The sequence below is a fragment of the Cryphonectria parasitica genome (assembly GCF_011745365.1).
Source record: "Cryphonectria parasitica EP155 unplaced genomic scaffold M406scaffold_4, whole genome shotgun sequence".
In the NCBI taxonomy this organism is placed as follows: Eukaryota; Fungi; Ascomycota; class Sordariomycetes; order Diaporthales; family Cryphonectriaceae; genus Cryphonectria; species Cryphonectria parasitica.
The window spans coordinates 206369-228801 of NW_024468912.1; the positions used below are offsets into that span (position 1 = coordinate 206369).

At 51.8% G+C, this 22433-nt stretch overlaps 8 protein-coding genes across 8 annotated transcripts; 4 read left to right on the forward strand and 4 right to left on the reverse strand.

The window, feature by feature from the left end:
• Window positions 1-214: 214 nt before the first annotated feature.
• M406DRAFT_38249 (family 13 glycoside hydrolase) lies at window positions 215-1987 on the reverse strand (the record flags this gene model as incomplete). Its single annotated transcript, XM_040924054.1, has 1 exon — window positions 215-1987. One exon carries the CDS (start codon window positions 1985-1987, stop codon window positions 215-217), a length of 1773 nt encoding a protein of 590 aa, XP_040776264.1.
• A 1705-nt stretch (window positions 1988-3692) lies between these two features.
• On the forward strand, window positions 3693-5267 carry M406DRAFT_338791 (putative maltose permease; the record flags this gene model as incomplete). Its single annotated transcript, XM_040921386.1, has 2 exons — window positions 3693-5177; window positions 5238-5267. The coding sequence occupies 2 exons, from the start codon at window positions 3693-3695 to the stop codon at window positions 5265-5267; spliced, it is 1515 nt and encodes a 504-aa protein (XP_040776265.1).
• Window positions 5268-6008: 741 nt separating this feature from the next.
• On the forward strand, window positions 6009-7649 carry M406DRAFT_37932 (uncharacterized protein; the record flags this gene model as incomplete). The annotated part of the gene is made up of 2 exons (XM_040924040.1): window positions 6009-6178; window positions 6317-7649. The coding sequence occupies 2 exons, from the start codon at window positions 6009-6011 to the stop codon at window positions 7647-7649; spliced, it is 1503 nt and encodes a 500-aa protein (XP_040776266.1).
• Window positions 7650-8118: 469 nt separating this feature from the next.
• On the reverse strand, window positions 8119-9441 carry M406DRAFT_355861 (uncharacterized protein). Its single transcript, XM_040923282.1, has 3 exons — window positions 8832-9441; window positions 8543-8694; window positions 8119-8489 (listed from the first exon to the last, which is right to left on the reverse strand). The coding sequence occupies exons 1-3, from the start codon at window positions 9385-9387 to the stop codon at window positions 8427-8429; spliced, it is 771 nt and encodes a 256-aa protein (XP_040776267.1). The 5' UTR covers window positions 9388-9441; the 3' UTR covers window positions 8119-8426.
• Window positions 9442-10328: 887 nt separating this feature from the next.
• M406DRAFT_338794 (putative FAD-dependent isoamyl alcohol oxidase) lies at window positions 10329-12202 on the reverse strand (the record flags this gene model as incomplete). The annotated part of the gene is made up of 3 exons (XM_040921387.1): window positions 10329-11589; window positions 11653-11853; window positions 11931-12202. 3 exons carry the CDS (start codon window positions 12200-12202, stop codon window positions 10329-10331), a joined length of 1734 nt encoding a protein of 577 aa, XP_040776268.1.
• Window positions 12203-13624: 1422 nt separating this feature from the next.
• Window positions 13625-17131, forward strand: M406DRAFT_345802 (putative bifunctional P-450:NADPH-P450 reductase; the record flags this gene model as incomplete). The annotated part of the gene is made up of 5 exons (XM_040922121.1): window positions 13625-13739; window positions 13807-13922; window positions 13996-14031; window positions 14085-14774; window positions 14833-17131. The coding sequence occupies 5 exons, from the start codon at window positions 13625-13627 to the stop codon at window positions 17083-17085; spliced, it is 3210 nt and encodes a 1069-aa protein (XP_040776269.1). The 3' UTR covers window positions 17086-17131.
• A 206-nt stretch (window positions 17132-17337) lies between these two features.
• M406DRAFT_289501 (uncharacterized protein) lies at window positions 17338-18991 on the reverse strand (the record flags this gene model as incomplete). Its single annotated transcript, XM_040918856.1, has 2 exons — window positions 17338-18711; window positions 18764-18991. The coding sequence occupies 2 exons, from the start codon at window positions 18989-18991 to the stop codon at window positions 17461-17463; spliced, it is 1479 nt and encodes a 492-aa protein (XP_040776270.1). The 3' UTR covers window positions 17338-17460.
• Window positions 18992-20624: 1633 nt separating this feature from the next.
• Window positions 20625-22173, forward strand: M406DRAFT_355864 (cytochrome P450). Its single transcript, XM_040923283.1, has 4 exons — window positions 20625-20762; window positions 20820-20888; window positions 20945-21544; window positions 21611-22173. Exons 1-4 carry the CDS (start codon window positions 20732-20734, stop codon window positions 22033-22035), a joined length of 1125 nt encoding a protein of 374 aa, XP_040776271.1. The 5' UTR covers window positions 20625-20731; the 3' UTR covers window positions 22036-22173.
• Window positions 22174-22433: the final 260 nt, after the last annotated feature.

Consider the following 22433-nt stretch of genomic DNA (forward strand, 5'->3'; position numbering starts at 1 on the left):
TCACACGACCACTTCGTTATTTATATTAAACTGTTGGACTTCAAAACGATTTATTCCTGAACTCAGAAGTTGGCGCCTGAGATCCATGCCTCGGGGTGATTTTTCACAGGGGTAGGATTAAGAATGTAGAAATTATCTTCGCTCCGCGTCGTATATACTATTTCTAGATTCTAGCCAAGTATAAACTCATAACGCGTCATGCAGCATCATTTGTTCATGTCTTCATGAGATATACCCTGCCCTCATACGGCGCAAAGTCGTCGAATCGATTCTTGGCCTCAGCCGTGGACGCAATCATAGACAGAATCGGCTCACCCTCACCATCTAAGCCCAGAATGTTTCCAGCAGGGACTTTCCATGGCTTGTAGGATGCCGTGAAATTAAGCACGACTAGGGCTCTCTCTCTGCGCGCGCTCGTCTTCACGTATGTGAACAGCTCAGTGTCCTCGACGTCGAGCAAATCGAAGCGGCCGTGGACGAACAGGTCAGCGTATTCGCGGCGGAATGCAAGCATCGACCTCCAGTAGGCCAATACGGAGCTCTTGCTTCCGAGCTGGTCGGTGACATTGATCTCCTTGGCCAGCGGGTGAGCCGCCATCCAGGTCTCTTTGCCGTCTGAGAAGCCACCATGGGGCTTGGTTCCATCCCACACCATCGGAATGCGTGCGTGGTCGCGAGCCAGGTGCTGCAGCGCCGCGACGGCTTTGTTGAACCTCTCTGGCTGGACAGCCCCACCATCCGTCTTGGGTAGGTGCTCAAGGAACAGCAGGCTGTCGATGTCTTTGTACTGAGTGATAGGATAGGACTCGAGGGAGGGGTTGACCTGGCCGATCTCCTGTCCCTGGTACACATACATGGTGCCTGAGAGCGTCGACTGCAGCATAGCCAGCAGCTTTCCGGAGGCGACGCGGTGCTCGGGCGCGTCGTTGCCGAAGCGGCTGATGCTGCGGGCCTGGTCGTGGTTTTCCATAAAGACGGTGCTCCAGCCGTCTGTGTCCCGGATGAGGGCCTGGGTGCGGTCCACGGCGCGCTTGAGGTCCGGCAGTTGCCAGCTACGGGGGACGACGTCGTACTTGTGGATGGGGCCCATGCCGACGTCCACGATATCGAACTGGAAGACCATGTTGAGCTGCCCTTCCCTGGCACTGACGTACCGAAGCACACGCTCCGTCTCGGGTGTACAAGGAAGCTCGCCGACCGTGATGGCACCGTAACGGCGCAGGATCTCGCTCATCTCGTCCAGGAACTCATGCATGCGAGGGCCGTTGCAGTACAGGGTGGACGCTGCTTGATAGAGGACGCTGGGGTCCAGTACAGGCGCGTCCGCAAGGTCTGGCGGCTTGCTGTACATGTTGACGGTGTCGATGCGGAAACCGTCGACACCACGCTTGAGCCAGAACTCCATCGAGCTCTCGTAGATGGCGCGACGCGTCTCGGGGTTCTCCCAATTCAAATCAGGCTGTTCGATGGCGAACAGGTGCAGGTAATACTCTTCCGTGGCTGGGTCCCATTCCCACACGCTGCCGCCGCCAAAATTGGACCGCCAGTTGTTGGGCGGCTGCCTCCGCCCCTGGTCGTCGTACTTGGCAGGACGCCAGATGTACCAGTCGCGCTTGGGGTTGGACTTGCTGGAGCGGGACTCCTTGAACCACATGTGCTCGCTCGAGGAGTGGTTGATGACGAGGTCTAGCATGATGCGCAGGCCGCGGTCGTGGCACTCGCGAATCAGCTGTTCCATGTCGGCAAGGGTGCCGTAGGGGCCGTAGACGTCCTCGTAGTTAGAGATATCGTAGCCCATGTCGACTTGAGGACTGTCGTACATGGGGCAGATCCATATGACGTTGACGCCCAGGGACGCAATGTAATCCAGCTTGGAGATGATGCCCTGGAGGTCACCGACGCCATCACTATTGGAGTCCTTGAAGCTGGCCGGGTATATCTGGTATACCACGGCTGACTTCCACCAAGGCTTGTCGCCAACAGTCATGATGCCCGTATAATAACAAGGTTTCTGGGAGAAAAGTCAACGATTTTTTCCTCCTTGTTTCCTTGGCCTTTCTCTGGAGCCTTTGCGCCTGGTGAACGTTCTTGACAGGAGATGATGTAGACAAGAGGGGAGGTGGAGCTTTTGCGAGTGTGAAGAGGACTGAGGAGAGCGTGAAGAACGAGTCTGGTTCTCTCTGTGCTCTTTCTCGAGATGGCATGAACAACTTTGTGTCTTTAATAAATGCCTCTCTCTCTCAATCTCTCTTTCTCTCACTCCACCTCCACCCCCACCCCCACCTTCTTTCGCCCCTCTTGAAGATCGACAGAGGTCGCGCAGGCTCACGATGGTGGCTGTGGGTCCTAGTGCGACTCCCATGCGCAGTCCATGGCGGGGAATTAGCCGTTGAAACGGAAGTCGTCCAAATGATGCGGATGTGGCACTCATTGGGCCCTTGTCGGACCGACCAGGGGATAGCGTACTTATCAGCCCATGATCAAGGCGAGTCCGTTATAGCGTGCAAATTACAGCCCGGCAAGAGCGAAGAAATGGTCGGCGTGCCTGAACTTTAGCCACATGAGCTAGTAGAACCGTTGGCGACGGTCATTGGGCAACCAGCAGCTACGACTTGCATTAGATCCCGAAGGAGTAAGGCTGGATGATGGTGGGTACAAATATTGACTAATCTCATTGGTTTATTGTCGGTCCGAGGCCAGCAATGACGCACGAATCGGCTCATGATACATGACAGCACGTGATCGTGATCGTACAAGTTATATCCAGGCACGTGCCAGGCACGTGCGAAGCTTGGTCAAGCCACTTTCGCATTAGCCACAATAGCCAGGTGAGCTATTTGCAGCGATCATTGAATGCCGGGCTACCCAGAGCTTATGATCAAATCGGGGAGGGCTGGGACAGGTTATTAAAAAAGCATACCTCTTAGAGCCTACCATTGGCCTTTTGTCGGTCCGAAATGAAGTACCCTTCGCTTTTGTCCGGACCACGCGAGGTGTGCCCCAGATTCTAGATCGCCCCACGGCGTCCCCAGACTTTTACCCCATACTTTCTTTTTCTCCGAGCTCCTCCACATGTCGTTCTCAGCTGGGGTGTATCGAATATGGTGGCATCCTACTGTGGCCATGGCAGAGCTCTGGACCTGAAATGTTGGGAAAACCACGTCCTCTCCTCACAGTATACCTTGTCAGCTTCGAGTGTATATAAAGGGACTCGTCAACTGGCGTCCCATGATGCCTTCAAGTTGCACTCCGCTATCACATTGGGATTCATAATTCAGCTACAGCAGCTGCAATAACCGCTAGGCATCTGTCATACTACATACTTGCCAATCTTGTCTTTCGAAAGGCTCATCACTGTCTGCTTTCTTTCTACACGCTCTCGGGCCACCATTCTGGCCTCACATCGTGCCTCAATACCCCTACTTCTTCCCTCTCTTCCCCCACCTCTTCCCCTCGTACCAGAATCTTTGGGACTAGCCTTTCTCTTTTTCTTTTCTTTCTCACTTCTCCTTTCCCCAGTTGCCTGCTAAGCACTGGACCTATTCAAATCTCTTCCCATCATGTCGCCTGTCAAGGACGAGCCAGCTCGCGTCCATCAGGACCAAGATGCCATTAGGAACATGAAAGTTCAAAATACGGATGTTGAGAACCTCGTACGTGAGGCGGCTGCGGCTACGCAGGCAGAGCGTGAGATGGGCCTGTGGAACGCGCTTCATCTGTATCCCAAGGCTGTCGGCTGGTCTATCCTGCTGTCGACTGCCGTCGTTATGGAGGGCTACGATGTGGTTCTTCTCAGCCAGTTTTTCGCATATGATACCTTCAACAAGCGGTTCGGCAACCTGCAGCCGGATGGCACCTACGAGCTTACCGCCGCCTGGCAGTCCGGACTTGGGAACGGCGCCCTTGTCGGCGAGATCATGGGTTTGTTCCTCAATGGCATCATTGCGGAGCGCATCGGCTATCGCAAGACCATGATCGGCTCCCTCGTGCTGGCTATCGGTTTTATCTTCATCATCTTCTTCTCCCAGAGCCTTGTCCAACTTCTGATCGGTGAGATCCTCATGGGCATCCCGTGGGGTGTCTTCCAAACCCTGACCACCACCTACGCCGCCGAGGTCTGTCCAACCCACCTCCGTGCCTATCTGACCACCTACGTCAACCTGTGCTGGGTTATGGGCCAATTCGTTGCTTCTGGTGTGCTGCGCGCTATGCTGGATCGCACTGATGAGTGGAGCTACCGCATCCCTTGGGCCCTGCAGTGGATGTGGCCCGTCCCGCTCATCACCATGGCTCCCGAATCCCCTTGGTGGTTGGTGCGCAAGGGCCGGATCCAGGAGGCCAAAGCTTCTCTGGCGCGGCTGACGAGCCACAGCAGCGACGCAACCGCGACCACCACCACTCATCACAAGTTCAGCCTTGACGAGACCGTGTCTATGATGATTCACACCAACGAGATTGAGCGTACCGCCATGGAGGGTGTGACCTACAAGGACCTCTTCCGCGGCTCCGTTACGCGTCGTCGGACGGAAATTGTGTGCATCGTTTGGGCCATCCAGACTCTGTGCGGCTCCACTTTCATGGGCTACTCGACCTACTTCTACGAGCAAGCCGGCATGGCCGTGACAAATTCCTTCAACATGTCACTCGTGCAGTATGCTGTGGGCGCTGTCGGAACCGTCTCGTCGTGGTTCCTAATGCAGCGCTTTGGCCGGCGCAGCCTGTATCTGGGCGGGCAGATCACCATGTGTATTCTTCTCTTCGCCATCGGCTGCACGTCCTTCGCTGGCCGCAGCAACGTAGCCGCCCAATGGGCTATTGGGAGCTTGCTCCTGGTCTACACTTTTACCTACGACTGCACCGTCGGCCCTGTGTGTTACTCGCTCGTGGCGGAGCTGACGTCGACCCGCCTGCGGACTAAGTCGGTGGTCCTGGCGCGCAACATTTACAACATTGTCGGCATCGCGACCAACATCATTACCCCGCGAATGCTGAATCCTACCGCCTGGAACTGGGGAGCCAAGTCGGCATTTTTCTGGGCCGGCTCGTGTCTGCTTTGTGCCGTCTGGACCTTTTTCCGCCTGCCCGAGCCCAAGGACCGCACCATCGCCGAGCTAGACATCCTGTTTGAGCAGCATGTCTCGGCGCGCAAGTTCCATAGCACTGAGGTGGCCAGCTTTGTGAGCGACCTGGATCATATCGCGGCGTCGAAAAAAAGGGCGGTCATGACACACGTGGAGGATTGCACGGCGGATGAGGACAAGTTCTGACCCAATAAAATCAAGACCACGCAAGAGACAGAGAGTTGAGACTGCGGGTGTAATCTTATGTTGTATGTCTTTTAAAGCCGGGGCGTCGTAAGAGCAGTGAAGTTAGCGTATAGAAAAAAAAGGGGAAACAGCAATGTTGAGGGCGAGGCATCAGAACACTTCCAGGCCCCTTACTTGTAGCAAAAAATCCGAGTCTCTGGACCTGATTTTAACCTCGAGCGACAGTGAACGCTTGTGCGATATCGCGCAGCCGCCAGAATGGAGCATGATAAGTAGCAAATGTTCAGTAATGTGTCTAGATAACGTCGCCACATGCGCACCTCCCGCAAATCAATGGTAAAACTTTTTTTTTGATGATCTTGTTGAGACCACGTCCTCGAATGCGAACTGACTTTGAGAAAACTTGCTGCAAACTTTGATTGTAGACCCTGTTGAGTGCTCCTTCCTGTCTTACCCATAGTGTCTCGTCCTTTCTTCATCTTGCACTCTAGTGTCTCGTTTCTTCCAGCTGGAAGGCGCTACTGCCCCGCGCTGCTGCCCCACGCTGCTGGTAGTGCATATTTGGTCCCCGCCAATGCAGTTTCCCACCCAACCCACATCCATCCAACCTCCCACTGCAAGCGCACATGCAGTCATCTTTTCCACCCCAATCTGAGACTGTTTCTTCCTTGCGCCACTCATCTCTGCTCCCACCGCTTACAAACCCACCACAACAATCCATATTGACAAGTCAAATTATGCATGGAGAAGAGGGCCTCTCGAGCCTGCACAGCATGTCGGCTACGCAAAGTCAAGTGCAACGGCCAGCAGCCTTGCGCGCAGTGTGATCACCTCAATGTCGCTTGCGCATACTCAACCCCCACCGAGAGGCATGGCCGGCGTGTACGCGGGCGCCTGATCTCGCAGCTGAGGTCCAGCCAGCAGCAGCAAGAAAAGGCGACTCGCCCCGTCGCCATCGCGAGTCTCGATGAAATATTTGTGCCTGCAGGAGGAGGTGGGGGAGGCAGAGAACTAGGGGGGGAAGAAATCCAAGCACAGTCTCCAGGAAGGGTCGGCGTGAGTGCGACCCCGCCTGCTGCTTCTGCTGCTCCTCCACTGGCCCTCCCATTTTCTTCCCTTCCATTGGATGAGGTCTACTTCACGGGCCTCATCCCGTCCTACGAGAGGTTCGCATATCCTGTCAACCCCATCATGACAAGTGCCGAGATCCTTGAGTCCATCCACCTTATGCGTGAAGATCGGACACATGCCGCCTTCGTGTACGCCTTTGCTGCCGTCACCGTCAACCTGACTGAGGTGTCATGGACGCTGCATGGCGACGTCTCGGCTCGCATGCAGGACCTAGGTGCCCGCAGCCTCGCAGCGATGCACGAAGAACCCCCTATTGGAATCAGCTCCGCGCCCACGACCTCTGTACGCCGTATCATGACCTGCGTCTTCCTCGAAATGTGCGCCATGGCCTGCAAGCAACACGAACGGGCATCCCTGCTCCTACAAGAAGCCATATCGTGCATCCACCTGCTCCGCATCGACAGACTCAAACCAGAGCTCAATGCAGCGCCCACGTCTCCCTCCTCTCCCGGCGGCGAGGTCGCTCGGCCAGAGCTAGCGCGCCTCCAGCGTATGTATTGGGAGGCCTTTGTGCACGAGCGCTTCCTTACCGTCGTCAGCGGCTACCCGTCGACTATGCCGCCCCTGCGCACGGGATTGCCCTATGCCGATCCGACCATCCCGGCTCACATCCACGTGGGCTTCACCCGTATTATCCGCCTCTTCACCATACTGGACGACGAGTTCCTCTCGTACTGGACGAGCCAGGACCTCCCTGAAGGTGAGCGGCCCCCGATGGCCGCACAGTACATCGAGCGCAAGCATACCCAGCTGGACGATGACGAGACAGACGCCGCCACCGACCACGCGGGCGAGGCGTGCGGTTTGACGGAGCTGCAGCGTGCAGACCTGTTTGTGACGCGCATGTGGCAGCGGGTGCTGGTCTGGCAGCTTGGCATGTCTAGGTGCCTGCTCTCGAGCGTGCCGCCCGCCTCGTCACATGAGGCCATGTCTCTGGTCTTTCCCGCCCGCCGGCTCGGCGCTCAGCTTCGGTCACTCGTCACCCAGCTCGACCCAATCACCTCCATTGGCATGCATGGCACCGGCATCCTGCAGAAGCTCTTCGAGATCACAAACACCATCGCTGATGTACTAGCCCTGGTCCCAGATGCCACCCACCCCGGCAGCGGCCAGACTGTCGACGACTTCATTTTCCTCGCCCGACTCCTCTTCTCATTTGACCGCATCGATAAGGTCCAGAAGGATATCTTGAGGATGAAGATCCAGAGTATGGGCGATACCTTCTCGAGTATTCACATCGAGGGTATGTAGCGTTCTGTCTGGATCAAAATTTTGGACCGGGATAAGCTTTATATGAAGTTACAACGTGAACGTATTTCACAGGCCTCTGATTCCTTCCTTTCAATGCGGTAACCTTTCTATCAACACATTGAGATTGATGTTGTGAGTTGTGAGGCGTGGTTCTGCTCGAACAATGCAGCACATATATAGAAGGACGCGATAGAGAAAAAAAGAAGAAGAAGAAGAAGAAGTAAAACAGGGGGGGGGGCCTTCACTACCACATAAATTCCGCCACTTTGACCTCTCGAAAAACATCAGCACTGTATAATGAGCACAGCTGTGCGTTCAGTGGCCAGGAAAGTCGTGTATCAGCAATGTCGCGGCAATCTCTGCAGTTTCCATGGCCGAAGTTGGGCGTTCATGAGTTACTGAGTATAGAAAGTCCACAAACCACTAGCAATGAGCCTGCATGGTGATTATTAGGTCCATGACAATAGTTCCATCACATACTCGTATTTGGTAGCTACATTACGAAATGTATCCGGCCGTATATATCTAGCTCTTCAGACTAGTCCCCACGGTCCTCGTTGTTATTCTTGTCAATTGAGGCAACATGCATGCGCAGCACATCGTGACTCCATAGCACATGTCTGCACACACGAGGCAATACCCAAGGGAAGAATTAATGGACAGCCTAGGATATCCAACAAGTTGCTTTCGCAATAAAGGGGCCAGATGTTCAAAATGCATAATCATATGCGTGCGACCGGCTTGCAACCATCAATGCGCTCTTTTTTCCGAATGCAATTAGTAATATTCCACACCCATTTCTATAACCGCCTCAGCCACTTTCACTCTCCAGGCTTGTTGCTGCAAGTAAATTAGTTGCACAGTCGAGATTTCAAACTACGACAGGGACTCACTTCTGCTCTAGCCCAAAGAGCAACTCTAGCTCCTGGTCCCAAGGCGTCCAGAAAACCTTCCCCACTGCCAGCAGCCATTGGCTCTTGAGTCTGGATATGTATTCCGGCCCTCCAGTCGACGCGATAATCATGCCATTCGCGACGAGCAGTAACTGAAAGAACGAGTTCTTAGTTAGCCAGTCGCACATGACAAAATATGGCGGGATCAATGCATATGCTCAATGTGAGTACCGAAGCTTTCAAGCCCATGCTGGATGCGATAAGGCCATCGCAGCTCGAATTCACTTACTATTATGGTGCACTTTCCAACTTGACCTTCCATCTCGCTCAACAATCGCCCAACCTCGCTCACGGAGTTCTTGTCTCGCATCTGTCGGGCTGCGGAATGTATGCGCTAGCGCCAACTCGAGGGGCTCTTCTACTACAACCTCGGCCGTGTGGTCGGCCACGGGATGTAGTATGCTGACTTCGAACCATGTGTGGCTGTTTTCATATGTTCCGTCCCCCCCAAAGCTGGCCCAGCCCTGATCAGCCGCACGCATTTGAATGGTGATCCACGAAACGTGGTGGCAAGCCGCGGGTAGCGGTTGTGTCGTCAGGTAGAGACCCGCAACTGAGGCTATCGGCCCGGGCTCCCAGAAATCATTAGCCTCATATTGTAGAACCTCCACGCGACGGTCCGTGATGCGGGTCTGGTAGGCTGCGAAAGACAAGATCAAGAGTGCGAGCTCCTCCGGCAGTTGGTGAGGAAAGACAGGAAGCCTCAACCCGCGGAGAATGGATTTGGCGATGAGTACATCTTGAAATGTTGGATTAAAATCGGTCCGTGTCAATTGCAGAGACATGGTCAATATCTTTCCTCAGCTAGGCGCCCGTTCGTCGCTTGACTTGCGATAAGGGGATAGTAAAAGAATGAGGTGTGGTACGTGTTACATGCCATTTAGGATGTGATGCAGTAAGTTCTTAATTAGGCTTTCATGGAGAACCCCGCAAACGTGACGTAAAGGGGCGTGCTTATTCGCATGCGTCGCTAAATGCGCTTACTGACGGCGCTTATGTGCGGGTACATAAGTGAAGTATCTTGCATTCCGTTCTTGGAAAGCCGAGAGTCAATTGTTCAAGTATTCTGTTACGCAAGAATTATTTGAAGCGTTACCGAACATGAGATGGTTACCTGCAAGATTAATTACCAGATTGATTCTCGGCACTCTGTTACATGTATCACGCTCACTAGTCCCCCATTCCGGTTTAAGTACTCAGCGGTGCATCACGCTCAGCAGTAGAACTATTCGTCAAACTTCAGATGGGAAGAATAGTGTGAAGGTAAGGGCAAAGGCAGGGGGGAGACAGGGGTTGGAGTGAAACTACTAGTCAGAAAGGCACGTTATCACCTGATGACAAAGGAAGGGGGCGAGTATGTCGGTATTAAGATGCTCTGAATGGTGTGGCTTTTGGGGTGTGAGCGCTTTCCGACTCACCTGACTCCACTTCTGGATGAATGCAATTGATGTGGTGATGAAGCTGATATTATGAATGGAAAATGGCCGAATCTAGAAAAGCAAAAAGGTTATGAGGAAGAAAAAAAAAATCGCATCTTGTTCTATGTATTATGAATATTTCAGCAGTGAGATTGTGTTGAGGGATAGATGACTTGCTATACATGCTATAATAGATAATATATACAGTGAACGGAGAATATTGTCTTTTCCCCTAACTCTTTCGGTTTGTTATTATAAAAAGCAAGAGATATGACGGCAGCTGGTTCGACTTGAGCCTCTTTCTTCTGTTAATCAGCGCTGCAAAGGCGACCGCTACCATCCACAGTCCAATACTCGCTACCCACAGCAAGCCAAGCATAGAGAAGATGGTCAGGGTCGTACTGGTTCTTGATGTCGAGCAGGCGGTCGTAGTTGACACCGTAGAGTTCGTTCTTCCAGCCCGTGGGTCCACCCTTCCACTGCGCATCGACTTCGTTCAGATACGTTCCGGCGCCCAACGTGGCGTTCTCGAGACCCGGCATCAAAGTGTTGGCCATCAAAGTCTTTCGAGCCTGCATCTCGGACCACTCCACATCCCATTCCCATTGGCTCGCGATGTTGCAGGTAGCCACGGAACTGCGCCACTGGGGAAGGACAGCATTGTCGTAATGCTCACTGTCCGCGACGTTGAGGGCATGACAGCCAACGATCCAGTACTCAGCATCGGTGTAAGCCTTCATGGCTGCCACAATTTCCTTATTCTGAGTGGCATCGAGCACTCCCGCACGCGGGATCAGACGCGAGGCAAGTTGGATGTTTGCAGGGCCAGCCTCGGTGATTCCGATACCGAACCACTCATTGTAATAATCGAGGTAGTTGGACGCATAAATTGGCGTGAAATCGTAGCTAACATTTCTGGCGTTGAGAGCGTCGAAGTAAGGTTGCATGACTTGGGCGACCTCCGTTTCGTTCTTATCTGGAATAGTGAGGGCAATGGTTGAAAACCCTTCAGTGCTGATTGCGAAGTCGAAAGTGTTGGGACCAGCGTCGACGAATTGTGGCAACCATGCCCACAAGTCCTCGATGGCTTCCCAGAAATTCTCTTCGGTCGAATTGAAGCTCAAGGATCCACTGCCAATGGGGCCATCCTCGAATATCTTGGTAGTCATGCTGAGTACAACGCCAAAAGTTCCGGCGCCGCCACCGGTGAGGGCCCAGTACAGGTCAGTATTGTTAAAAGGCGTTGCGATGAGATGCTCGCCATCGACAGTGACGACCTCCCACTCAAGAACTGCATCTGCAGCCATTCCATAGAGACCGTTTAGAAGGGAATGGCCACCTCCTGAGGTATAACCACCGGCAAGCCCGACTGTCTGGCACTCCCCTCCAAGCACTCGATAGCCAGCGGCAGCGACCGCCGGATAGACATATGCTCCAACCACACCAGCACCGAGCTTGACGGCAGGCCCGGTATAGTTGCCGTTGGTGTACGATTCGATGATGTCGGTCGTATTCAAGTAGTGTGTCCACAGGGCGAGGCCACCCTTGCCAGTGGACTTGCCAGTGAAGCTAGGTTCCTAGTTAGCTAACGCCCATTGCTAGTCAGGCAGTTTCATTGTGAAGGATGCATACTCATGACCGGTGTTTTTGATCACCAACCGGACGTTGTTCTCTTTTGCGAAATTGAGACCCGCTACCACGTCGTCCACGCCAGTGACGTTGATCGAATAGCTGACGTAGTTGCCCAGCTCGCATGTCACGGACTTAGAGGTGAAAGGATCGCAGCTTTGATTCTGGAAGTAGGGGTTCATGACCTCAGCTGGGTGTTCGATGCTGGCACAAAATGCATGTAAGCGACGCGTCAAGAACAATGGATGACGAAAATAGATTGCAGGGGCAGAGAAACGTACAAAACTATGTCCTGCAGCCATTCCGCCTGCACTGCTGCACACTCAGATGTCGAGTAAGTGTCATTCATAACAAGCGTGCCAAGGTAATTTGCATGACACACAGAAGGGAGTGGAACAGTCGCAATAAGACGGCCGCCCACTGTTTCGTTGAGGCTTTGCCATGTCGAGGTCGAAGGCCAGTCGGGATCGCCTGGTATGACCCTACAGGAAGCATCTGCAGAGACCAGGCCGAGGAATAAAGAAGTAAGGAGGGATCTAGTAAAGACTGCCATGGTCAACAAAAATCGCTGACTGAAGCGAAACGCCGATAAAGACAGGGTACGATCAGATAAGCGTGAGGAAAGATCCACAAGAAAAGACTGCATTTGTGATGTACGTGTATATATATGTTGATTTGACAACGTCGTAAGTGTATCGGGAAATAACCAATGATTCATCCCTTGTCTGACGATATCTCAGGCTACTGGATTCCGATGGCTCGGCAGCCTCGCATGCGCCACAAGATCTCACGATGTGGCCAAGATGCTCCAGTTAAAACAGCGATGCCGTTGACCCGAGTCAAGCCCGATTTTCAGCTCTTGTGTATTTGTTTTGAGAAATTAGGCTCCGTTTTGCTTCCTACAGATTCCTGAAGGATTACTCCGCTCAAGTAAGGAGGTGGGAGATGAGTCTGTGTCAATCTAGCAATATGTATTTTCCCACAAGCATAATGGTGCGTGACTTTCCCGATCCTTTATGCAGCTCTAGATAGGGGGTTTGTTAGTAGGCTTTGATGGTGGCAATCGCTTATGATCTACAGGGCTGCATAGAAAGCAGGGAAGGTATGCAGCCTTTTTGTGGGACTCTTGCTATAAATCACGCATGTCGTGCTATACCCCAGCTCGAGTTACAGCATTGCTCCGTGGCTTGAAGGGTAACAATGACCTTTCATGCCCTTAAAAACTTAATTCCAAATTCTTCACGGGAAATTCATACAGCTACACTAATAGTTGATTGGCGAATGAAAGGGGGGAGGAATGTTACAATGCGTAAGATGTGGTAAGGCACCATCCCCCAGGCTCCTACCGATGTTCGTAGTTCCCCATGTGCTTCTCATCATTGCGGCGTTGTGCCTATTTATGACAGTGTTGCTGCTCAAGTTCTTGCTGTACTCGAACAGGTATTCGGGGAAGTGGCACGATCCGACCGTGAATCTCTTGCTCAAAGTTGCAGTTGAGAACAACGTGTGTGCCGCCGGAGTAGCCGAAAATTACCGATTGGCTCAACGGACCTCGTCGTAAGATCTCTCTTCCTCTTCGGGAATTTTGACAAGCGCCACGGCCGTCCACGTCAGTGGAATTAGCAATTGACTGCCAGTGTATGAACGAGATGGTCGAGACGGACAGATTTTACATCAATACTCAGTAACTTGAGACCGGCGAGTAGTTCTAGGGTTGTAATTGGTCGACTGATATCGAACCATCTGCCTCGAACCACGATGAATATGGCCGAATGACTTGATTCTAAGCCCTTGCTGGATAGCCGTGTATAGATTTTCTCGATTCAAGATTGTAATGAATAACACGATCCTTCTCATGATTCCAAAGGCTTTGGAAGGAAGGAAACACTTGTTTAAACGAAGGGATGCCTCCGCATCATCAGGTCAACACAATCGCTTGATCTCCATCCTCTTCCTAGATGCATAGTCTGTGATTATGACAAACACAATTCCCATTCCTGAGCCACCCGGCTGGCCCATCCTGGGCAACTTGCTAGATCTCGACTTCCAATTGCCCCTAAGATCTTTGTGTGAATTGGCGGAGAAACATGGCAAGTTCCCACAAATGCAACGCGTTAATTTGGTGGGACATACACTGACGTTCCACGAATGCGGAAGGCGAACTGTATCGTATGCGTTTACCTGGTCAAACGATCTTGATCGCCTCAAGCCATGACCTTGTGAATGAGCTTTGCGACGAGAAACGCTTTCCCAAAACCATACAGGGCTTGAGGGTACGTGTTCGTCGGAAAGATTTACGATTACAACCATGGATCTCTCTGACAATACATGTATTCACATTTACAGGAAATGAGACACGGAGTGCATGATGGACTTCTAACTGTAAGCCCGCGAGCCCGAGAGACAGAGGAGAATCCAGCTCATACATCCTGTAGGCTCAAACGGAGGAACCCAACTGGGGCATTGCACACCGAGTTCTCATGCCAGCTTTTGGACCCTCGTCTCTTCCAGTCTGGTTTGACGGAATGTTTGACATTGCTAGTCAGCTAGCCTTGAAATGGGCAAGACACGGGAAAGACAACCCAATCACAGTCACCGAGGATTTTACCAGATTGACGCTCGACACAATCGCGCTGTGTTCCATGGATTTCCGTTTCAACAGCTTTTACAAGGAGAATCTGCATCCCTTCATCAAGGCTATGTGCGACTTCCTTGTCGAGACAGGCAATCGAGCTTCACGGATGCCGCTACCTTCGATGTTTTACAAGAGAAAGGACCGAAAGTTCTTTAGTGATATTGAGGTTCTCAGGAAGACAGCTGATGAGGTTCTTCAGGCGCGCAGAAGCGAAGGAGGCCTCGATACGCGCAAAGATCTACTCTCTGTAATGCTGAACGGCGTCGACTCCAAGACTGGCCAGAGAGTGAGCGATCAGAGCATCCTTGACAACCTCATCACATTCCTGATTGCAGGACATGAAACCACATCAGGACTGCTTTCGTTCACGTTCTATCATCTTATCACCAACCCCAAGGCATACCAAAAAGCGCAAGAAGAAGTCGACAGCGTCTGTGGCCAGGGTCCGATCAAGTTCGAGCACTTATCCAAGTTATCATATATATCAGCGGTTAGTTACGATTAAACCCGAGTGTTCGTGTTCATACAGACTCTAACAAGACCATTAGGTTTTACGAGAAGCTCTGCGTCTTAACCCAACTATCCCCGTTTTTAACGTTGCAGCTAAGAAGGATGAGATCGTCGGTGGTCGATACCATATTCCGGCCAAAGAGCTGATCCTCCTGCTCCTTACACGGTCTCATCTTGACCCCAAGGTGTACGGCGAGGACGCTATGGAATTCAATCCTGACAGGATGTTCGACGAAAACTTCGACCACCTGAACAAGGAGTTCCCCAACTGCTGGAAACCATTCGGAAATGGTGCCCGTGCCTGCATTGGCAGGCCGTTTGCATGGCAGGAAGCCACGCTAGTTGTAGCCATGCTATTGCAGAACTTCAACTTCACTCTCGACGATCCGAACTACTCGCTTTCTCTCAAACAGACATTGACAGTTAAGCCGGATGGTCTTCAAATCCGTGCTGCTCTTCGCAATGGATTGACGGCCACCCAGCTTGAGCGGAACTTGGCGGGGACGGCTGCGCCCTTGGATTCAAAGTCAGCGGCGCTCAAGGATGGGCTTCCCCGGACGACAAATATCACAGAAAAGGCCACCCATATGAGTATCTACTACGGTTCAAACAGTGGAACTTGCCAGTCCATCGCGGAGACACTTGCTGCCAATGCCTTTTCGCGCGGGTTTCACGCCAGAGTCGTGGACATTGCTGACAGCGCCACTGGAAAACTTCCTCCTAACGAGCCAGTGGTTATCATCACGGCTTCGTACGAAGGGCAGCCACCAGATAATGCAGCACGTTTCGTGGGATGGCTCGAGACTACGGAAGATGGAGATCTTACAAATGTCTCGTACGCCGTCTTCGGCTGTGGTCATCGCGACTGGGCGTCTACATTTCATCGCGTTCCCAAATTAGTAGATGCTGCCATGGAGAAACTCGGCGCATGCAGGATCGCGCCACTCGGCCTCTCTGATGTCGCAGGCGGCACCATGTTCACCGACTTCGAGACCTGGGAGGACGATGTCTTCTGGCCTGCCATGATAGCCAAGTATGGCGCTGCTGTGCCGGAAGAACCGACGTTGGCAGTTGAGGTTTCGAGCCCGCGAAAGTCGATTTTGCACTATCAAGATGTCAGAGAAGCAAGCGTGGTGGCCACTAGTGTCCTGACTGCTGATAATGCATCAGTGAAGAAGAGAAACATGGTGATTCAATTGCCTCTGGACACAGCATACCGAGCAGGAGATTATCTTGCCGTTCTTCCTGTCAACCCGAGGGAGAATGTCTACCGAGTGTTGCGGCATTTTCGATTGCCTTGGGATGCTCACTTGAAAATCTCAGCGAATACACTCACGCCGCTACCAGGCGACGTGGCAGTGCCGGCTGCCGAGGTTTTTGGTTCCTATGTGGAGTTATCGCAACCTGCAACGAAACGCAATATTCTCACCCTTGCGGACTTTGCACGAGATGAGTGCACAAAGGCTAACATCCAAGCCCTCGCGACAGATGATTGCTACACCTCCAAGGTTGTGGCCAAGCGCATCTCTGTCCTCGATCTCCTTGAGACAAACACCAATGTTCATCTATCACTCTCGTCATTTTTGCGGATGCTCCCTCCAATGCGGGTAAGGCAGTACAGCATTAGCTCCTCCCCTCTGTCCAAGGGAGACCACGCTGTCCTGACCTACTCGGTTCTGGATGAGCCCACAGGACATGTGGGCGTCGCTACTAGCTACTTGTCCAGCCTACAAGAGGGCGATATGATGCACGTCACAGTCCGTCCATCTCATGCGGCTTTCCACTTGCCTAAAGAGAATGACAGAAGTATGCCCATCATCATGGTGGCAGCTGGTACTGGCATCGCCCCCTTTCGAGGCTTCATCGAGGAGCGAGCTGCACTTCAGAAAGCTGGGAAAGAGAAGACATTGGCACCGGCAGTTCTGTTCTTTGGCTGTCGTGACGCCACTAAGGATGACCTGTATCGTGCAGAATTCGACGCATGGGAAGCTAGCGGTGCGGTGTCTTCGGTGCACAGAGCCTACAGTCGGAGGGCGGAGGAGAGCGACGGTTGTAGGCATGTTCAAGACCGATTGTGGAAGGAAAGGCAACAAGTAATGTGTCTATGGGAAAAGGGCGCAAAATTGTACATTTGCGGTGGTCGAGCAGTGGGCGAAGGCGTGAAGAACATGTTCATCAACATCTACGTTGATGCTGCCAAGAAAGAAGGCCAGGACATCAGTTGGGACAGCGCCAAGGAGTGGTTCGAGGGGCTGAAAAATGATAGGTGGGCTATGGATGTATTCAATTAAGCGGTAGATCTGGAACTTGATTCAATAAAATAAAGCTTGATACATGGCCATAGATTGATATGTTCAGATTGAAGATACGAGCAGGGTTCGTCGATTCGACCTTGGTCAGATCTGGCGAAAAAAAAAACCGGTTCAGGGATAACCTGAGGACGGAGTCTGCTTAGTGAGGGGGGGGCTTGTACCTAGGTACCAGATTGTTTCTTCCATACGCTTTAATCATGAAGAAGAAAATAAAAAATTAAAGAGTACAGAATACACATGATCTCTATGTTCTATTCTCGATTCCCATGTAGAGATGTTTAGGCAAGTTTCTCGATATACAAGGAGATGAGCCAAGACAAGAGGTTTTCTTTTCCAGATACCCTGTTTCTGACGTCAAGCCTCCCTCAGCTTCTTGTCAATCATACTCCAAACATTCTCACGCAGAGCTCCTACAAGCCAGTAGTTCCCCGCAGCATCTCTACCCATAATGGGGAGTATATCACGCAGTTGAAACCTTGGCGACCAAGCATTGAACTGGATATACGATGGGAAGCCTGGTGGAGTAGTACGTGTGGAGCGAGGGAGCCCTTCCTTGACTATGGCGGCTGACAAGTCCGTCTCGAAGAACTTGCTCTTGGTGTTGTTGGTAAAGTTGATCATGTTCATGGTGACGTCGCCAAAAATAGTTGGCAGGATAAGCCCGGTGGCCTCGGAGGCCTCCCTTTTGATGGCCGCCAGTGCTTCAATCTGTTCTGGTGTGCCTCCTTCCGTCAACGAACGCCGGATCGCGTGGGCCGTGTAGCTGAGTGGTTTGTTGAAGATGTCCCGGGCTTTGAGAAAGGTCCACACCTCGCTCACTGCGTTGGCGACGTAAGCTTTCCCGTCAGGGAGATATTTGTTTGGCACAACGCCGAGAAGTCTAAACGCCGTCATGATGCGGATCGTCCTGTTGGAATTCCGAGGCATGTCAGACATGGCAACTTGGGTAAACCAGGCAGTGAGGACATCATTGTCGCTAACGAAAGCATTTGGATCTCCCGTCTCCGCTCTGATCTCTTCAATTGCCTGCTTTCGAAGTCGGGTCAAGTAAGGCCCCGGCATACAGAGCACACGAGATTCGGTCCCGTAACGCACGCTCAAATACAATTGGCGCAGCAAAAAGAGCCATTTCCTCCATCCTGTTAAAAGTTTGTCGGCGTAGATGTACGGCTCTGTCGGGTTGGCTCCAAACCCGGCCAGAGGGTCGTGGTTGTAGCCGTGAAACTCGGCAATTTCATCATATCTTTCCTGAAGGGCAAGAGACCAGGCACGGTAGATGTGACCACCTCCTGTGCCGTCGGTGAAAGTGTGTGGGAAACTTAGAGATGCCAAAGTTGCGTCTGTGAACGAAACAATGTGCAGAGCAAGCTGGGGGACGTCCCGGGTGATGTAGTCCTCGAAGAACCTTGGCCCGTCCTCGCTGCGTGCCAAATCAAGAAACTCATTGGGGTCCGCCGCCACCGTCGGTTTCTCAGTCGCTCGAGGGATCCTCGAGGCCAAAGGATGCTCGTTGATGGAAATGTCGTAGGAAACGTGTGAGTACCCTATACCTGGCCGCTTCTCGTCGTAGCGCTCTGGCACATGGTATTCCAACTTTCCCAATTTCTATTCTGCTGTTAGCTCATGAATCAAAGTTCTTGCTTTTGCTTTCACGTACATTCAGCCTAAGCCGAGCGCCCATCTTGCGCCAGCCGGGAAGGTCCACAAGCCTTTCGAGGGCATAACGGAGTTTCTCAGGATCGAGAACATCGTCATATCTGTGCGTCACAACCAAGCAGACACTACGCAAGTAGTCGATGTCATCTAACGGACTCAGCGGGATGATCTCATCCGTAGGAATTGTTGCAGGTAACACTGGCTGTTTGCTGCCAAATAGACCCCACATCTTGATAGTCAGGGAAAAAAGAAGAACACTGCGTTGGGCATAGAGATTTTTGCACTGCAGAATACAAGGATTCCCAAGCTGTTCATAAACAAATTCCTACCTGTTTTTTACCGCCCTTCTCGAGATCCTGCCTTTAACTCCTTAAACGCAACTGGATCACCGATCAGTCTGTCGGCAGTATTAATTCAGGCATGCGCTTGCTAATGATATTGGCCGAGAAAAGCGCGATGATCCTGCCAACAAACTATCCCAGGACCCTTAGACATGAGTGTTTCTAGACCATACCGTCGCTGTATAACGAGAGAACTTTGTGGACATTGTGATTCGTTGAGTTTCTGAACTCAATACATACCTATGCATGGATCTGAAGTTCGGGAATATTCTTCCGAAACCCTCCGAATGTGGCCGCATCTGGCTGTGGGCGACATCCCCCGGTGGTGTATCCTTCTAGAAGCACAGCCAGCCGCAGCGCCAAGGAACTTGACCCTCGAGCTACCAAGCGCCAGATCCACTGCAGGTAAATAATACCGAAATCCTGTCTAATCCTTAGATGAGGCTGAGAGCTTATTGATAGAGTCTTGAGGACCACTAGCAAAGGATTCCAAATGGGGTTTGATCCTTCTTCGCAGTGATGTACCGAACACGTTTGGGAGAGTGTAGCAGGGCGGATTAACACTTGGGTGAAGACTATTGGCTGTGCCTACTTGGGCAACGCATGCTAAACACGGGCTTTTCAGTGTGGAAATACCGAATTACGCGAATGTAACTCTCCAATGTGGGGCAACTCCACCGTACAAGCGCAACCTGGATTCACTGGGACAATATACCAGGCCTCTCTGCGTACGGGATCATTCGGCCTGTGCCGGATGAATGAATACGTCTACCTGAGAATGGAAATGGATTGTAGACATTATCAGCACCTGTCAACTGCGTGGCATGGCACAGGACTGGTTTAAACAAGGACGGCTGATAGTAGCGTAGTCTCGGCCGAAATTGCTAGCTACGACCTGCTCCTCATCTCAAAACGGAGTACACCGTCTGAGGAACGGAGGGCGTGGTTGTTTGCTACATATGCAGGGTCCCATGTGCTTCCTGACCATGACACATGTTGTCACTTTACGTGCATGCTTCTCACGCAAGCAATATTGAGGCAACTGGGTTGTTCGAATTATGGATCCCACTTTATTTACAAATCGATCTTCGGGATCGATGCTCGAGGCTGCAGAAGCGGCGTCCTATGCACCAGTCATGTGGGCGACCAGCATCGTGGCTGTTGTCTTGATCTGGGTTGTTCGAAGCCGGTCTGGACTCTCTCATTTTCCTCTCGCCACAGAGAGATCACGTTGGGACATCAGTGGGACCAAAGCTAAGGAACGCTTTACAATTGACGCCCGCGGGGTGGTGGAACGTGGGCTCAAGCAAGTGTGTTCTCTCCGCAAAGAAGAAAAGTTGACTCCTTGACCCGATGAAAGCCTGACACAAATCCAGTTCGGCACATCGAGGCCGTTCCGAGTCATCTCTGAGCTTGGGGAGATGCTCATAATTCCTCCATCCATGGTCAACGATGTCCGGAACATTGAGGATTTCAGTTTTGCTGAGTATATGAAAGAGGTATGAGAATCCCGCAACATTCACCCTTGAGAAAATATTTTACCTGATACATAATAACAGTCCACATGTGCTCATTTACCTGGGTTCGAGCCTTTTCACGAAGCTACAAAAAGCAGCCTGTTGAATGATATGGTCAAATCCAAACTCACTCAATCTCTGAGTATTTCTATTCTAAACCCTGAAACTGTCTCGCCCATCCGTTTCTAATGCTCCGCAGGCAAATTGACGGATCCCCTATCCGAGGAAACAGCTTCTGCGTGCAATGAGCTATTCCCTGCTACCAAAGGTATCTATCGTGAATATTTGACCTTTTGAGTGCATATGTACTGACGTGTACAGCAGAATGGCATGAGATGACCTTGAAAGACGGGTTGCTCGACCTCGTCGCTCGTCTTTCTGCAAGAGTATTCCTCGGAGATGAAGAAATCACTCACAATGCGTCGTGGCTCGGAATTACCAAGAGCTACACAGTGGACTCATTCCTTGCATCCCATGAGCTTAGAACTTACCCAAGGTTTTTGCAAACTATCATTCATTGGTTCCTACCAAGGGCTCAAAAAGTGAGAGCGCAGCTCAAGGAAGCGGAGTCCATCATAAAGCCTGTCATGGAGAGACGACGTGCCGAGAGGGCATCTTCTACTGGACTGGCTGAAAAGTCTGATACAATCGAATGGACTGAGCAGATAGCGCGGGAAAGGAAGCTTCAATATTACCCGGCCGCCTTTCAACTCAACCTGGCTGTGTCAGCGATTCACACGACAACAGACTTGTTGGCACACACCGTGTACTGCCTTCTGCAGAATCCCGAGTTCATTCAGCCTCTTCGGGACGAGATCATCTCCGTAGTAGCAGAGGGGGGACTGAAGCATGCCTCTCTTTACAAGCTCAAGTTAATGGACAGCGTCGTCAAGGAGGCACAAAGACTAAAGCCTCCCATGTCAGGTATGCTTTGTCTACACCACACGCGTTTCACAGTTCTGAGGGCTGACAAGTTGTGTAATCGAATAGTCAACATGAATCGCGTCGCGATGCGTGACACGCGTCTGCCAGACGGGACTCTCATACCTAAAGGTACAAAGGTCGGCGTCTCTTGCCAGGCAATGTGGGATGCGAGTGTGTATCCGGAACCGGAGAAGTTCGACGGATACCGATTTTTGCGCTTGCGAGAGCAGCCGGGTAATGATAACGCGTGGCAACTGACGACAACCCGCCCCGAGCACATTGCTTTTGGACATGGCAAGCATGCTTGCCCTGGTCGATTTCTGGCTGCCAACGAGATCAAGATTGTGCTCTGCCACATGTTGCTCAAGTACGAGTGGCAGCTGAGTGCCTCTAGTCCACAGCCCAAGATTTTCACCAGTGGAATTATGATGGATTCGGATCCGACGGTGAAGGTTAGCATGCGAGGACGTAGGGCAGAGGTTGAACTATAGTAGGAAGTGATGCTGGGGAGTGTCTTGAGAAAGAAAGGCGAGGTTGGGCCGCACATGAAACAACTTTCTCGATCGCATAGCCATATTCAGCTGGCAGTGTGCAGAGTAAATGCGAATAATATTTCCTGATTATATATTATGCACGGCCTTGGGTATTTGAATGAATGCCACGAAACTGAACAGTTTCCAAACTTGAACAGTTTCTCAAAGATTCTTGTAAGTATCAATTTTTTAACAAAAGTCGATCACAGCTGTATCAAGAGAGGAAACAGGAAGGCGTACTAAATACGGCGATATCACACTTTTCAAATATGCTAACTCCCGTATCATTGTCTTGCGCGAGCCTGTACTGGGGTTTGTGACCTCCAGAGTGCTCGTATCGTGTAGCTATCATGCAT